Source organism: Nuphar pumila, chromosome 1 (assembly GCF_984573655.1).
Source record: "Nuphar pumila chromosome 1, dmNupPumi1.hap1.1, whole genome shotgun sequence".
In the NCBI taxonomy this organism is placed as follows: Eukaryota; Viridiplantae; Streptophyta; class Magnoliopsida; order Nymphaeales; family Nymphaeaceae; genus Nuphar; species Nuphar pumila.
The window spans coordinates 9,071,835-9,089,834 of NC_143249.1; the positions used below are offsets into that span (position 1 = coordinate 9,071,835).

The 18,000-nt window shown below is 35.8% G+C and overlaps 1 protein-coding gene across 1 annotated transcript; it reads left to right on the top strand.

Annotated features, from left to right (window-relative positions):
- The first annotated feature begins 6,981 nt into the window (after positions 1 to 6,981).
- On the top strand, positions 6,982 to 17,796 carry LOC149847899 (B3 domain-containing protein Os01g0723500-like). The gene is made up of 4 exons (XM_090002678.1): positions 6,982 to 7,092; positions 11,126 to 11,560; positions 12,038 to 12,211; positions 17,346 to 17,796. The coding sequence occupies exons 1-4, from the start codon at positions 6,982 to 6,984 to the stop codon at positions 17,595 to 17,597; spliced, it is 972 nt and encodes a 323-aa protein (XP_089858804.1). The 3' UTR covers positions 17,598 to 17,796.
- Positions 17,797 to 18,000: the final 204 nt, after the last annotated feature.

Below are 18,000 nucleotides of genomic sequence, written 5' to 3' on the forward strand. Positions count from 1 at the left end.
GATTCACATACTATTTTTCTAGGATTCACTGAATTATATGATCGAAGGAGCGAATAGACCTGTGAGTTTTAGAGAACATAGTTTGTGATTTTCTGTATTTGCTAAGTTTGTGATTTAGTGTAGATTTTTGTTATTTTTATTTTGTAGATTGGATAAAATGTTCTAACTTTGCTTAGATTAGTTTCAATGTTATTTTTTGTGTATCACATGTACATAGTAGGAACAAAATTGTTATTTGTTTTATTTATTTATTTTTTTTTGAATTGGATTTTATTGTTGTCATGCTGGTATATTTTACTATTTGTGCTTCAGTGTATGAGTTGCAGTTTATGGGACACAGGACACAACTTCAGGAGCATATCATTGGTCAGATCAGCAAAAAACTATGCATTTGTATATGCATAGTGGTGGTGCGAAGTCAAGTCAATCATCAACTCAAGAGGTCCTGCACATATCAGGTTGTATCTATCTTTTCTCCCGTATTTATTTATGATTCTTTAGTGTGTATCTGCATTACATGTTTGCATTTTTTGTATGCCACTAGGGACGGTATCATTCAAGCATGGGGGATGGTTTAGATGCACACTCAATTTTTTTTATGTCCAGGTAGCTAAAACTCATAAAATTAGGCTTTAAAGGAACAAGTTTGTAGTATATACTAATGTTTTTATAGAATCTGACATTTTAGAATTTTTTTAAGCTCCATGTGAAATTTTTTTATGAACAAATCTAAAAAGGAGTAGTTATTTATGCAAATTTCAAAGAAAAAATAGTATTTGAATGTTAGAATTGTGTTGAATCACTAAAGTACAAGTATGCACAATATGTTTTTGAAAAACTAAGCAAATAAAAAATATTTAGAAATATGAGCTTAAAAGAAAAAAAACTTACGTTTAGTCGTTGATGTCTTCACGATTCCTAGTAGTTGAGCACAGACACAAATTGAAATGTTTGAGTCTCATGATAAAAAGGATAACAAAGGAAATCACCTTCTCGCCCAGTTGATATCTGTGGCCTATTTTGTTCGAGCAAGTAGAGTCTGAAGGGTGTTTTACACCTGGTACCCTAAAGCCTTCTGGTTTGGGAGCCACCGGCTCAAAGACTCGTTACATGAACTTCATAGAAAGCCTAATTGATAGAGACATTGCACATGGCAAGAAGAAGAATATACGTAAACTATTAAAATGGAAGGTTTAGTGACTTAAGCAATTAAGTCTTAGAGATACTCTGTATCTGGTCCCCTAAAGTCGTTTGGCCTGGGAGTCACTGACCCAAAGCTCACTACACAGGTCATGAAACTGGATATCTGAAATAGTGCTCGACTGAAAATTTTGAAAAAAATATGAAAATTGAAAATCAAAATAAGAAGAACGAGCTTAAGGAAAAGTTCGTTGCTTCGAAATAGTTGTAAATTACTGTGCAAAAAACATACAAGTGATGATAAATGAATGATAACATGATAATACTTGAATTTCTGAGGAAAAAACATAAATAATTACAAGTTTAGAAAAGTGAAAGAAAAAAGTTTTTACTGTGGAGGTGTGAAAATTCTAAATTTATTATGAGAGTATAAATTACATGAAATATTTTCTTAAACTAATTTCTTAATTGCTTAATATTTTTGAAAAAATATTTTTTATTTTCTGCATGACATTGATGTTTGTGGGTAGCATCTTTGCAAACCCTCACGAGACCTTACTCATCCACTAGGGTAACCAAGGGGTTTAAAGGGCTTGTTGCATGAGTTAAATACAACCGTAATTCCTACGAAAGTGAGTTAGGAATTTTATTTTAAATATTTATTTTATACATTATTTATTTTTAGTTCTTAACTTATTAACCTTCTTTAGTTTAGTTTGTTAAGGGACTAACAAACATTCAAGCATGGGGGTATTTGATGATGCATGAAATGCATATAATTTTTATATCAAATTCATGTATTTTCATGTGTTTTAATGGTTTAGAACTCATGCATTGATGTCTTTAGAGACAAAGAAGTCTCGGTTCGAATTTCACTCAAATCAGAGTTAAAACAAAGAAAATATTGCATTTTTAGGGTTTTTGATTGGATTTTAAGGTAGACTGGATCCAGATCTGACCCAAGAACTTCATTTTGGATTTGGGATTGGATCCAGTCTACCCCATAAACCCACGTGATCTAAAATGTTTTTCAATAATATTTTCTGAAACCCACATCTTTCTAATGTATTTTGGTATCTAGTTGCAAATACTAAGTAGTTTAGCAATTTTATTAAAACTAACTTCTTAAGTAGGTAGTTTTTAGAATTAACAATAGTTTAGAGTATAAAAAGTCTGACAAAAGAGAGACACATGTTTTTGGATGTTTGAAAAAACTGGCACTCTCTCTCCTCTCTTTCTTCTCTCTCTCCTCTCTTTCTTCTCTCTCTCCCTCTCTCACACGCCCCTCTCTACGAGCGTGTGTCTTTCTTTCTTTTTCTTCATTTCTTCATCTTCTTTGTTTTTATATTCTTCAATTGATTGATGCATTTTCTATAGGTGCTGCAGGCTGAAAATGAGCTTTGCCTCGTGGTGTGCAGTCTACATCAACTTGGTTAGCCTTGCTCTCCCCCTTGCAGTTTCCCTCTCCTTCTTCTTCAACCCTCTCTACCAATCGACTCTCAGACGGGTGTAACAGTGAAGGAATGTACAACAGCCATTGAACAATATGTTGGGCGTGTTCTACAAGCTCCATCAACCGCTCTACCTCACCCCTCCCTAGTCGGATCGCCCTTGAGGTAGATCTTCTCTTCCTTCGCTTCTTCTAGTTAGATAGAGTTCATCCCCTAGTCGAGTCTTATCCAAATTTCAATTCTTTATTTTTTGATTTTTTTGACAGCAAACCACTGTCTGCAATTCGTGTTTCTCAGTGTTAAAATCAAATTTTACTTTAGTTTAGGCTTTTAAATTGGTTTGGGTATTGTGCTTAGACTCCTTGTTGAAATCGGCTAAGCATAGCTTAGCCGATTTTTGATGTTTTACAAAGCTTTGAATCTGGATCTTCGCTGGAGTTTAAGGCATATAAAAATGTGTTTTTATAAAGTATAAGATAGAGTTTTAGCATGGTTTGAAAATTCTTTTTGTGTTGGTGTGTGAAAAACTTTGAATTAGTAAAACTGGCTAGATGATATCTAGCCGATTTTACTGATTAATGTTTTGATGTTTTATAATTTTATTAGATTTGAAGTCCAGCAGATTCGTTTTGTGTATGAGAGTCTTAAGATCGAGTCCATTTGATAGTTTAGTAGAAATAAAAATCTGTTTCGAAATTATATTTTTATTTAGTTAGAATTCATGTTTTGTAAGTGGTGAAAAGTTGGATTTCAAGGGTTGTCGTCTTCCTCAATTCTTGTGTTATTTAGGACATGAAGTCGAAGATGATTATTGAACAAGGTGAAAAAAGAAATGGGTTGCACTTCCTACGACCAAACGATAATATCCAAGCCTGTCTCACTACAAAAACCAATCTGTGGGATAGGCGATTCAGACATCCTTTATCTTCAAGAATGAAGTTAGTAAAATCATAGTTGAATTTAGCCTTTGATTTTGATGAATTTCATTATTGTAATATCTGTCATAAAGTCAAACAAAATTAGATTAAAGTTTTCCTTGAGTGAGATTAAAACAAAAAATGCTTTTGATATGATTCATTGTGATATATGGGGACCCTATTCGAAGTCCACCTTTTTCTGGTGCACATTATTTTTTAAGCATTGTAGATGATTTTATAAGAACAACCTGGTTTTTTCTTATGAGACACAAGTATACAACCTTTTCTCATATAAAATATTTTTTTAAACTTGTGAAAACTCAATTCCTTAAACCGATCAAGACCATTCGTACCGATAATGGGTCAAAATTATTTTCTCACGAGATCAAAGACTTCTTCAAAGATAACGATGTGATACATCAACATCGTTATGTTTACACTCCCTAACAAAATGGGGTAGTTGAACATAAACATCGTCATCTTCTTGAAGTAAACCGGGCTCTCCGCTTTCAATCGGATTTACCAATATGTTTTTGGGGTGAGTGTGTTCTAGCAGCAACCCATCTTATTAATAGAACACCAACACCTAAACTTGAGGGGAAAACGCCTTTTGAAAAACTATATAATAAAAAACCCAGTTATAAACATTTACATGTGTTTGGTTCATTGTGTTATGTAACCGACACTGGCCAAAATAAAAGCAAATTTGACTCAAGAGTCTGACATTGTGTTTTTCTTGGCTATTCAGAAGTCCAAAAGGCAAATAAGATGTATGATTTAGAAAATCATCAAAGTTTTACCAGTAGAGATGATTTTTCATGAAACATATTTTTTTATAAATCCATTGAAGAAAATGAGGATGTAATTGTGTTGCCTAAGCCCATAGATCATACCGAAAATCAAGGAACCATTATCATGTCACATTCGTTATAGGATTCAGTTCCTAAAGTACCAATCCATGAAACTTCAGATCCCTCTATAGAGCCTCAATCAGAAGTCGTGAGCCCCAATGGCACATAACCCACATCTTCCATCAAAAGTGATCTTAGAAGATCATCCTGACCAAGAAAACCCAATTCGTGGTTAAATGATTTCTTACTGCTTGTTGATTTCTTCACCAAGTCCAAATACATCTTCAACACAAGGTTCTAAGTTAAGTACCCAGTTTCCATTGTCAATGTATGTCTCTTTCAAAAAAATTTCAAGTAAACACTCTTCTTTTCTAGCCTCTATAGCTTCTACTCATGAACCTGATACTTTTGAAGAAGCGGTTCAACATAAAGTTTGGCAGGATGCTATGCACTAAAAAATACGTGCTTTGCAAGAAAATAATACTTGTATTATCACCACTTTACCTGATAACGTGAAACCTATCGGTTGTAAGTGGGTGTATAAAGTTAAACATAAGTCTGACGGGTCAATCAAATGGTATAAGGTGTGATTGGTCGCCAAAGGCTACTCACAATAAGAGGGCCTTAACTACAATGAGACATTTGCCCCAGTTGCGAAGATGGTCACGGTAAGAACCTTACTTGCAATTGCGACTGTTCGCACTTGGGTAGTTTGTGAGATGGATGTTTAAAACACATTTCTACTTGGAGACTTGCATGATAATGTTTATATGGAGATTCCTTCAGGATATGCCCAACAGGGAGAGAATCGTGTATGCTAATTACATAAATCTATGTATGGTCTGAAGTAGTCACCACGAAACTGGTACCACAAACTTTCTAATGCTCTTGAAAGTTTTGGGTTTAAGAAATCTCATGCAGACCATTCACTCTATATGTATAAAAATGATGTGTTTTTTTTGTGGTGGTTTTAATCTATGTAGATGACCTTGTCATTGCTGGTAATAGTCCAAGAGAAATTGATAATTTGAAACTATATATCTCACGGTTATTCCACATGAAAGATTTGGGAGTTCTTAAGTATTTTTTGGGCATTGAAGTTGCTCGTTCAGATAAATGAATCTATTTATCCCAACAGAAGTATGCTTTGGATATCATAACTGAGATGAGCCTTCTTGGTGCCAAACTTGTCTCTTTTCCTAAAAAAAAACATGGATTGAGTTCAGAACAAGAGGACCTGGTTTATGATCCTCGTCACTATTGTCGGTTAGTCGCACGATTGATATATTTGAGTCTTACACGGCCAGACATCCAATTTGCAGTACATGTCCTGAGTCAATTCATGCAGCAACCAAGACTCCCGCACTTACAAGCTGCTCTCCGAGTAGTTCGATATTTGAAGTCACAACCTGAACAAGGAATCTTGTTGCATAGCAATAATCCACTTTACCTTACGGTCATTTGCGATTCAGATTAAGCAACCTATCCTCAGACGCGGCGCTCTGTAACAGGGTATTGCGTATTTTTGGGTCCTCCTCCTATCTCCTTGAAAACAAAGAAGCAAGCTACCAAGTCTCGTTCGTCAAAGTATCGTGCCATGGCGAATGTTGTGTGTGAGATTATATGGCTTAAACTATTACTAAGTGACTTATGCATTGAACACTCACAATCGGTCACAGTATTCTATGATAATCAAGCGGCTATGCACATTGCAGCAAACCCTATATTTCATGAGCACACCTAACATATAGACATTGATTGTCACAACCCTTTGCAAGATAAACCTCTGGCGGGTCGAGCCACACTACACCCAAGCCCTTAAGAAGCCCACCAGTCATTTCCCAATCATAGAATCCTGCAGGAGAGGCTCACATGGTGATCCACATTTGTAACGAAGATCCAAATTATCAAAGACATATCAGAGCCAGACCTAGACCTAAAGGCTTGTTTGATGACTTATCCAAGATTGGATGAAATAAACAAATAAAATGGACAAAACAGTCTTTTTGTTCATTATTTAACAAGTGTATCAAGTTCAACGTTTGTTTGACGGTACAAGAGGTTGTGCTCCTTGTATCCAATGTTGGTTAAAAAACATAAACACACAGGGATAATGAGTATGATAACTTATCTAGCAAAATTGGATTTAGATAAGTATGGGTGGGTACGGACCTGTTTCGGCCGATAAGAAGTATCGTATCAGTATAAAATCAATACAATGCTAACCTGAATCTGATATTTTTTAATAATTATAAAAAAATGTAAAATTATTTTTTAATATTATTTTAATGGTTTTAACACGTGTCACCTTACGATTGAAACGAAATATTTCTAGTTATTTTTAGCCGATTCAGAAAGATTCACTTGAGATTCGGTATCGGCCGATTCATCTGAATCGTCAGGGCCGATACCGATACTGAAAATGGAAACCCCCGAGAAATTGGAAAGTAATATAACCCAAGCTGAGATTTTTTGAAAGTAGAGAAAACGCTGTCAAGGGTCACGTGCAACGAAGCGTTTGTTTTGTTTGTTTCTTAGCTCTCCCGCTCGTCGTGAATCCCACCGAGCGTGCGAGAGCTGCTTGGTTTCTACTACTTTCGCTCTTCCGTTTTCCCGCGAAGAATGGAGAAGGCGAGGCGTCGGAGCGGTGGGGAGTCGGAGGGAGGTCGTCGTGGAGAAATTGTTGGGAGGCACTTCTTCAAGGTCTTGATGGGGGATTTCCACTCCAAGCTCGTAACCACTTTCTCTCTCTCTCTCTCTAGTCTTTTGTCCTCTCTTTTTTTCCGTTTCCTCTTTTTTGGGTTTTTTTAGTTCTTCTGTTTGGAAGAGCGTGATTTCAGGGATTGATTGATTAATGGGTTTTGATCGGAAGATGTTTTTTTTGGTTTTCTTTCCAAATGGGATGGGTTGGCTCTGGTGATCGATATGTGGGGTGCTTTGTTTTTCGATTTCTATGTTGAAAGAAAGCTTTTGAATGAAGGAGCGTGAGTTTTGATTAGTTTTTTTTTTGCTTGTTGGTTTAATTGCTATTACTGTAGAAGTTGCGCGTTGTATAAGGTAAACCAGTTATCCAGGAAAGTTTTTATGTTGAGAAGTTCCTTTCTATGTTGAAAGTTTTTTTCTTGTTTGTGTTTGTTGAGTTTTTGTTTTTTTTCGTGTGTTTTTTGGGGTATTTAGATGCAACAGTTATCCAGGAAACTGGTGTAAGTTGGGAAATTGCATTATGGAGTACGATGCAAGTACCCTTCTCATCTGTATTTTCTGCATGCATTTGAAGCCTGATCATCCTTTAAAAACTCTTGGCTTTTGAGTTCTGTAGCTTCCAGCTGATTTTTGTTTTGGTGATCATGCTATTAATGCATGGGACTTGAAGGGTGAGTTCATGAGGATGGATGCCAAAATGTTCAACAATTGACAGGAACAAATGCTTGATCAACCTTTGCAAAAAAAAAGGATAATTGAATGGGGGCTTTGTTGTGAGTTTTATGAAAATAATTTTTAAAACAATATTTTTAAAGAAAATCAGGTGAAAGCTAGACACCAAAATTAATAAAAACCGGCTCGCACGAGTGGTGGATTCCGCGTCGATCTTAGGGAATGGAAAATACTTTGTATTCAAGCACACAATCTAAACTACACTTTATTGCTTTGAAAATAAAAGATTAATTAACTAAATAAACAAGAGAGTGTTGCCCCTGCAAAGGGTTGGAACAAATAAAATAATTGACTATCTAATCTATTCAAGCTACACTATTGACTTAATGAATAAAAAGCATACGGGTAGACTAGGCTATCTATTCTATTTAACTCTGCTAATTCAACTGCAGGCTGTGAATAAAAACTAACCCAAAGTGACGTCAATTACCTAAACAATGAATCTGACGTTGATATTAATCTAACTACCAAAGCTAACTAATCAAGCACTTGAATAAAAAAAAGATCGCTACCTATTCTATTTAACGAAAACACCATTTGGATTCAAACCCGACTTCCTAATGTAACCTATTGCACACTGATTTATGGAAATAAATACTGCTGTAACTAATCAATAACAATGATAAATAAACAGTCTATTTCACTGAAATAATAAAAAATATGAACAAAGCTAATCTATTTGGGTACCGATTTCTAATCTAAACTAAAAAAACTAAACTAATTACAACAAATAAACTAATTAAACAAAACATAAAGAACCTACTTTAACACTAACTAAACTACCCTGTTATTGAAAACAAACCTCAAAGATTCAAATCTACTTGACGTCAAAATTGACTTTCAGAAAAACGATAAAAAAATAATCGGCTAATGAAAAACAAATTCTATTTACTTGATCTAAAAACAATCATGAATAAAAACGTGCCACATACTTTCCTAAACTAAATTTATTCCTAAACTAATCTAAAACTAATAAAAAATCAGGAAAATAAAATATAAAACCTATATAAAACTATAATCTACCTAAATCAAGATTTTCCAATGCTTAAATCAAGAAAATGGCTAAACTACTTAAAACAAAATATATTTTTTTCTTTTTATTTTTCAGAACCCAAACATGAATTAAACTAGATTAATATGCAGATGATGCAATGATCTAACACAACTACATGCGATGCTATGCTTTATGCTATGCAACACTAAATCTACGGTGAAACGGGAAAGAAAGAAGCAAACCGTCACGGATCGCCTCCGACAAATTGGATGAGAAGAGAAGTTGGTTGATCTCAGCTGAACACATGCTTCCTCGACGAAAAGCACGGTTACCGACGACAGATTGGATGAGAAGAGAAGAGAAAAAGAAGAAGAAAAAGCGGGGGAGAAATTTGCAGGGATCGAAAACAAGGGAGAAAGAGAAGAGAGGGAGGGAGCAAAGGAAGGCTTGAGGCTGCTGGAAAAAATGTTTTTCCAGCCCTTAAAACCACTATTTATAATTCCTAATTAGGTTAAAATTCAAAAATTCAAAAAGAGTGATAATTTTTCTCAATTTTCAAAACATGGTCTCCTTTTGAAAAACGTGCTTTTCAAAGGGATATTTTTTCTAAAAATCATTCAAAATAATTAAGTAAGTCCTAATCTAACTAAGTTATGAATTAGAAAAAAATCTATCTAATAAAAATACCGAAAAATGCAGGGCAAAAGCTTTGAAATACGTGATTTTATGATAATTTCTTTTTCAATGTGTTTTTTCAAAACTAACGATAAAAACGGGTTTTTAATACGATTTTATCATGAATCATGTATAACTAAAGATGAATAAAATGCAAAATATTTGCATGATCAGGCTTCTAGCGGATTTTTGGGTGATGATCATAATATTAATGCATGGGACTTGAATGATAAGTTCATGACGATGGATACCGAAATGTTGAACAAGTGAAGGTACAAATGCATGATCAACCTGTGCACAAATAAAAGGGTAATTGAATAAGGGCCATGATTTGCCATCAATGGAAATCAGGAAGTCTCTGAAGACAGTTTAACAAGGAAAATGGTATCTAAAGTTTGAAAAATAATCCTTGATAGCTATCTGTCTTCACCTCTAAATTTTTAAATTTCTTTCCATGATCTCCTTCACCTTCTTTTGTTTAGCTCCGGATATACCCTTGAATATGTGTAACTGACAACATGATATGATTGGAGCTTGATTTTTGAGTCCGACTCGCCGAACATGTAATAGTGATGCATGCATGTCAAACAATGCATATATAAATATGGAAATACCAACAATATGGCAGAGGAAGAGAAAAAACAAAATACATTGTCATGGACCTAGGGATGGCAGCGGACCGTGGGGAAACGGGGCCCTACCCCGCCTCGCCCGGTTTGGACTGGGGATGAAGGACATGAAACGGTGATGGAGGTGGGGATGAAGGTTAAAATTAAAACCCGTGCGGGGATGGAGTCTGGGATGGACTTACTCTTTCTTCTGTCTTGCCTGCCCCGTCCGGTCTTGCCCCACCCGGTCCTTCCTCGTCCCTCCCCACCCGGTCCTACCCCGTTCCGCCCCGTTCCCAATCCTTCTAAGGGATGACAATGAATCGAGGGGAAACGGGGCCCTGCCTCGCCCCCGTTTGGACCGGGATGGAGGACATGAAACAGGGGTGGAGGCGGGGGTCGAGGTTAAAATCCAAACCCGTGCGGGGATGGAGATCTCGATTTGGAGACGGGGTGGGGGTGGAGACCTTGTCCCCCGCCCTGGTCCATTTCCATCCCTACATGGACCTGAGTGAGATCATATGAATAGGAATGCTGTAATATTTACTTGGTCCTTTGATGCTCTTTTTTTATCCTTTTTCTGATTTATTGGACTTATAACTAGGACTATGAAAGTGCTGGAATGAGCTGGTCTGTCTAGGACAAAATATGGCTTCCACTTTATTTTGTGGGTTAGGTTGGTTGAACAAGGTATAGAATCCTTACTCTATGTTATCTCTGAACGAATTTGGTTTTGGCATTTATATCTGATCATGCCTTTAGCTGGGTTTGTGTAAAATTTGAAGATGGTATGCTTAGTATCTTTAATTGATTTGAATAGATAATAAAATCTTTATTTAAATGTAATTGTTCAATACTAATAGCAGTATATATATATATATATATATATATATATATATATATATATATATATGTGTGTGTGTGTGTGTGTGTGTGGTTTATATGCTTGCTGCACCAATGATCTATGATCTATTTTAGCTGGACACTTCTTTTATTCTAAATAGCGTTTTGATTTTTGTTGGTCTTTCACTACTGTACCTATGTTTTTTTGTAGTACATACCTCCAGCCTTTGCAAGAATAATCAAGGATGACAAGGCGGATGGTGCCACTTTGAACACTTCAATTGCTAGTTACCATGATATAGAAGTGAATGAAGACAAGTATAGCATGTTCTTCCAAAATGGTTGGCGTGAATTTGCCGAAATGCATTCATTAGAATTTGGAGAGTTTCTGTCCTTCAGGTATGATGGTGGTTTGGAGTTTGATGTTAAAATATTTGATAGAAATGGGTGTGAAAGATTTTGCAGACCAGCTCTTAAGGATGGTAAGGATTCTATGCTATGCAATAAAAAAGAAACAGTGTCTGTGTCAAATATTTATTTGCGTGTCTCTGAAGTATCAAGGGGCATACGTAAGAAGAAGGTTGCTTGCACTAGTGGTTGCAGGTTGAGAAAACCGTCTAATTCTTCCAAGCTTCCTGTTCAAAAGGTATAAGCCGTTTGAAAGCCGATATCTTAAATTGCATCATCTTAGATTTTTATGCTAGTATCTGCAACAATTTTTTACTTGTTCTCCTTGGTTTTTATTCTATACTTTTGGCCATGTCGGTGTAGAGATGCCAACGGATTGGATTTGGGATCCCAAAATACATTGGGAAGTCATCTGTTCGGATCCGGGACAGCCAAATTTTGCTTCCTGGATCCGACCCGTTTGCAACCCTATGGTTCTCCAAAAGAAGCTTGATTTGGTCAGGAATCAAATCAAGGCTCACTGTTTTGAATGGGTCTATTTAAACAATTGAAAAAATGTGAAAAATATATATAAGTCGATTCGGACCCAATGCAGGACATAGCTGAATCGGGTCTGAGTTTAATGGAAAATGCGCCTTATTCAATTCAACCAAATTTTGCTATATGATAGTGCAGGCCAAGAATTTGTCTTTTAAAGTAAACTTGTTTTTAACAGGATACAAAGAGTCTTGATATGTCAAATTCTCTTTGTAATGATCTTCCAAAGTCGAAGAGGCCTACTGTAATTGAGATAGATGGAGCGAGCACATTTGATGCAGCTACTTTAAGGATAACTGGTCCTCATTTTGTCATTAAAATGACTCCTTCAGGCATCTACAGGCAATGTATTGTAAGTCTCTCTGTCAACTATGCATGATTTATGGTGATTGATCTCTATGCGTTTCTGCATCTTGATTAGGCATAACCAGTGTTATCAAAAATGCGTCTTGAGGCGTGGCCCTCTGTGCCTCAAGGCGCAAGCCTAAGGTGCAATTTTTTTTTACAACAACATTTCTGAGACATAATCAACAAGATTTTTGTAGGTTAATCTCATATATTTTTCAGTTATTTCAGTTATGTAATCAGTTTCATAATATATTACTATATTTTAACTTTTGTTGGTTAATCTCATATATTTTTAAATTCTTTCAGTTATGTAATTAGTTTCTTAATATATTTTAACTTTTGTTGGTTAATCTCATATGTTTTTCAGTTACGTAATCAGTTTTTTAGTTACTTTTATATGTTAATCCCATATTTTTTAGAATAATCTCATATATTTTAACTTTTGGAGGTTAATCTCATATATTTTCCAGTTATTCAGTTATTTCTGTTATGTAATCAGTTTCTTAGTATATTTTAACTTTTGTTGGTTAATCTCATATATTTTCCAGTTATGTAATCAGTTTTTAGTTACTTTTATATGTTAATCTCATATTTTTTAGAATAATCTCATATACTTTAACTTTTGTAAGTTAATCTCATATATTTTCCAGTTATTTCAGTTATGTAATCAGTTTCTTAGTATATTTTAACTTTTATTGGTTAATCTCATATATATTCCAGTTATGTAATTGGTTTCTTAGTATATTTTATCTTTTGTTGGTTAATCTCATATATTTTCCTGTTATGTAATCATTTTTTTAGTTACTTTTATATGTTAATCTCATATTTTTTAGAATAATCTCATATATTTTCCAATTATGTAATCGATTTCTTAGTATATTTTATCTTTTGTTGGTTAATCTCATATATTTTCCAGTTATGTAATCGTTTTTTAATTACTTTTATATGTTAATCTCATATTTTTTTAGAATAATCTCATATACTCCGCCTGTGTATAACTGTTTAGTCCCAAGCCCGGATAAAGGAGGAGGGTTGCGGTAGGCCAATGACAGCTAGCATAAAAACTTAGTCACACCCTATGAATATGAACCAATATGGGGTGTTCCCTACTGAGCAACGTGCTGTACTCTATAGGCTCGGAGGCAATAATAAATGGGCAAGGGTTGCTAGGTCGTCGCACAGAAGCGACGCGTCACACCGGCACCCGGGTGTGGTGTCAAATAGGCAAGGGTTCCCTCACTTTGTTGGACGGGTGGAGGTAAAGAAGATAGTTCAAGACCATAAAATTAGGTTAGCCACTTGGCACATAGGGTCTTTAACTGGTAAGTTGGTAGAGTTAGTAGATGTTATGTGTAGGAGAAAGATGGATATATTTTATGTCTACAAGAGACCAAATGGGTAGGTAAGAAAGCAAAAGTGATAGAACCTTGGGGATATAAGATTTAGTATTCAAGAATAAATAGGAATAAGAATGGAGTAGGGATTGTTATGAGTCGTGAGTTTATAGATAATATAGTTGAGGTTCGTAGGAAGGGTGATAGGATTTTACTTATTAAATTAGTATTAGGTACGGATATTATTAATATTATTAGTGTTTATGCACCTCAAGTAGGTTTAGATGATTCCATTAAGCGTCAATTTTGGAAAGATTTAGATGAAGTAGTACAAGGGATATCTTATGGAGAAAAGTTTTTCATCGGCGGTGACCTTAATGGACATGTAGGCATTAGTAGGGATGGATTTGAGAGTATCCATGGAGGCTATGGTATAGGAGAAAGAAACGAAAGTCGAGAAAGGATTTTAGATTTTGGTTTGTCCTATGATATGATCTTAACCAACACTTGGTTTAGGAAGATAGAGTCTCACCTAATAACATTTAAAGGTGGGGTTAATACAAGTCAGATAGTTTTTTTCCTATTTAGAAAGAGAGATAGGGGTTGTTGCATCGATTGTAAGGTTATACCGGGAGAAAGTGTAGCTACACAACATAGAGTCTTAATTTTAGATCTTAGAATTAAAAAAATGCCGCAAAAGGGATAGACATAGGATAAATCCTAAAACTAAGTGGTGGGCACTGAAAGGAGCTAAACAAGGAATGTTTGTAGCAGTGTTGTGAGAGGCAAGGCGCACGCTCAAGGTACTGAGGCGTTGCTGTGATGCGCCCCTCATCAACCTCCGACCAGTTGTGACCACCGACCACCGGAGTTGCTGTGCTGCAGCTGCTGCTCAGTCTTCTCCGACCACCGGACGACCGGCATATCCCTCGCTTTCGTACCAGCTGGGCGGGTGGTCCTTCTCTTACTGCCTCCCCTCCCAGCGCTTCACTTCCATTCCAGTTGTGAGAGGTGTACGCCTCAGTACCTGAGGCGTACGCCTCAGAGGCGAAGCGCAGGCTCAACGCCTCGCTTCGCCTCATCGCATTTAACAACCTTGGTTTGTAGAGCAGCTAGTTAAGCTGATTGATGTCTCAAGGAGGATTCAGAGTCAATGTGGAATAAGATAACGGGTGACATGAGAAAGGTGGCTAAGGAGGTATTGGGTGTGTCTAAAGGCGGTGCACCGCTAGGTAAGGATACATCGTGGTGGAATGAGGATGTCAAATTAGCTATTAAGGTTAAAAGAGAGTGTTATAAAAATCTAAGTAAGAGTCGTGATAATGAGAATTTGGAGAAGTATATGATAGCAAAGAAGAAAGCTAAAAAATTAGTTCGAAACGCGAGGGATAAGGTATATAAGGAGGTTTATGATAAGTTGGATACCAAAGAGGGTGAGGACATTTATAAGCTTGCAAAGATGAGAGATAGGAAATCGAGGGATCTGAGTATAGTTAGATATATCAAAGATGAAACGCAAAGGATTGTAGTCAAAGATGAGGAGATTAAGGAGAGATGGAAAGATTATTTTGATAAGCTATTTAATGAAAGTCATGCTCAGGATCTTGGAGACTTGTCTATTCCTTTTCATGAGATGAATCGTGACTTCATGCGCAAGAGTCAAAAGAAAGAAATTGTAGAAGCTTTGAAGAAAATGAAATCAAGAAGGGCAATTGGCCCATATGGTATACTTATTGAGGCTTGAAAATGCTTGAGTGAGAAAGGTTTAGAATGGTTGACAAATCTTTTTAACAAGATTTGGCAGACAAATTAGATGCCTAATGAGTGGATAAAGAGTACTTTGGTGCGTCTATATAAGAATAAGAGTGATATACAAGATTGCACAAACTATCGTGATATAAAACTCATGAGTCATCTATGATACTTTGGGAGAGGGTGATTGAGTATAGGTTGAGAAAGGTTGTGATGATATAGGAGAATCAATTTGGTTTTATGCCTGGAAGATCAACTATGAAAGCTATACATCTTCTTAGACAACTTATTGAGAGATATAGAGAGGAATAAAGATTTGCATATGGTTTTTATTAATTTGGAGAAGGCATACGATAGAGTACTTTGGGATGTTCTCTGGTGGATAATGATGAAAAAAGGTGTTTCTCTCAAGTACATTAGTATAATTAAAGATATGTACGAAGGAGTAGTAACCAATGTTCGCACTTGTGGAGGGGTGACAACCAATTTTCCTATAACGGTTGGGTTACATCAATGATCTGCATTAAGCCCTTTCCTATTTGCTATAGTGATGGATGAGCTTACGAGATCAATTCAAGAAAATGTGCCATGGTGTATGTTGTTTGCTAATGATATTGTTTTGATTGATGAGTCTAGAGCTGGGGTTAATACTAAGTTAGAATTATGGAGACAGACATTGGAAGCAAGAGGTTTTAAGTTGAGTAAGAGTAAGACAAAATATATGGAAAGTCGGTTTAGTAAGCAATGAAGTAATGATGGGAGTGTAGTGAAGCTTGGTGAGCAAGAAATACCGGTGGATGAATGTTTCAAAGATTTGGGATTTATCATTCAAAAGTATGGAGAAATTGATGGAGATGTAAATCATAGGATAAATGTTGGGTGGATGAAATGGAAAAGTGCAACTGGAGTGTTGTGCTATCAATGCCATTGTGGTTGGAGGAAAAGTTTTATAGGACGACAATTAGGCCCGTTTTACTATATGGTACGGAATGTTGGGCTGCCAAGAAACATCATATTCAAAAAATGAGTATAGCTGAGATGCGTATGCTTAGATGGATGTGTGGAAATACAATTAAATATAAGATTCGAAACGAGGAGATACGTAAGAAGGTAGGTGTTGCATCCATTCAAAATAAGATGAGAGAGAATCGTTTATGGTGGTTTGGACATATTCGGCGAAGGCCTAATGATGCTCCAGTTAGAAGGATGGAGAAATTAGAAAATATATTAGTTAAAAGTGGTCGGGGTAGGTCTAAGAAGACTTGGATAGAGATGATAGGAAAGGATATGAATGCTTTGAATCTCACCGAGGACATGGCGTTGGATAGAAATGATTGGAGGAGAAGGATTCATGTGGGAGACCCAGAATGATTTTCTTTTTTGGTTCATATCGTCGATCCCAATTGTTTTGGGATGAAGGCGTAGTTGTTGTTGTTTGTTGTATTTTAACATCTGTAGGTTAATCTCATATATTTTCCAGTTATTTCAGTTATGTAATCAGTTTCTTAGTATACTTTAACATTTTTTTGGTTAATCTCATATATTTTCCAGTTATGTAATCAGTTTTTAGTTACTTTTATATGTTAATCTCATATTTTTAGTACTTATTTGAGATTTTCTATTTTTTATTAGTTGTTATCTCAACAGTAAAGCATTTTTTTATTTATTTGTATTTTTAGATATTTTTTTTATAATTTTTTTAAAGTTTTCAATTTTTTTTTTGAGGCTTACGCTTTACGCCTTGCCTTGGTTTTTGGTGAAGCCCCTCGCCAGGCCTCAACGCTTTTCACAACACTGGGCATAACACTATGAATAACTTGATCCACATTCTATGATTAGGTTTGACCTTTTAGCACTCTAACAAAATTTTCATCCTTTTGGGTTGTATTTTCTCACATGATATGCGATATTCTGCAATTATTATTATTATCATTGTTTTACTTTCGTCTTTCTAACATTTATTTCTCACTGGCTACTTAATTTGTTCCATAATCTTCTCTTATCTTGATTTCCTGAATTCCTTTTTGTTTCAATGCAAAAACATGATTGCAGTACATTCCTACCGAGTTTGTGAAGAAAGGGGTATTAACAAGAAAGTCGTTGCTAATTCTTCGCGATCCTAGCCGAAAATTATGGCCTGTTAGGTTACTGCGGCATGGTATGAGTAAGACCGTGCTTGGTAAAGGCTTTGCTGCATTTGCAGAGGAAAACCACCTGGTTGTAGGGGATAGGTGCCTCTTCAAGCTAGTCAAGGGAACAGATGATGTGCTGGACGTGGTCGTTTACCGGATGCTAGAGACCTGACTGCCGCACCAACCTGCATCTGATTAGTGCTGGTGTAGTGGCCAAGCCAAGGTGCAGTGAGTTTTTTTGGGGTGGGGTACTATCCCAAAGAGAAAATGTGAAATGTTCAGATGTTTGTCTCTACTTTCCTTGTCATTGGTTTCAACTCTGCACTGATCCTTCATTCCTGTTATAGTGATCCATTGGGTTGCATATATTATTTTTCGGTAGTTGGTAAGGAGTCTTGATTTGGATCTAATCGACCCAGATCCAATAAAAATTACATAAACCAGACTCCGTCTATACTTGGTAAAATAAGATTTTTTAAATTTGACATTGAAAATTTATGTCTTAATCATAAGTCGAGTCCGATCCAGGTTTGGTAAACAAAATTCACATACCAATTAATAATCGGACCTTATGA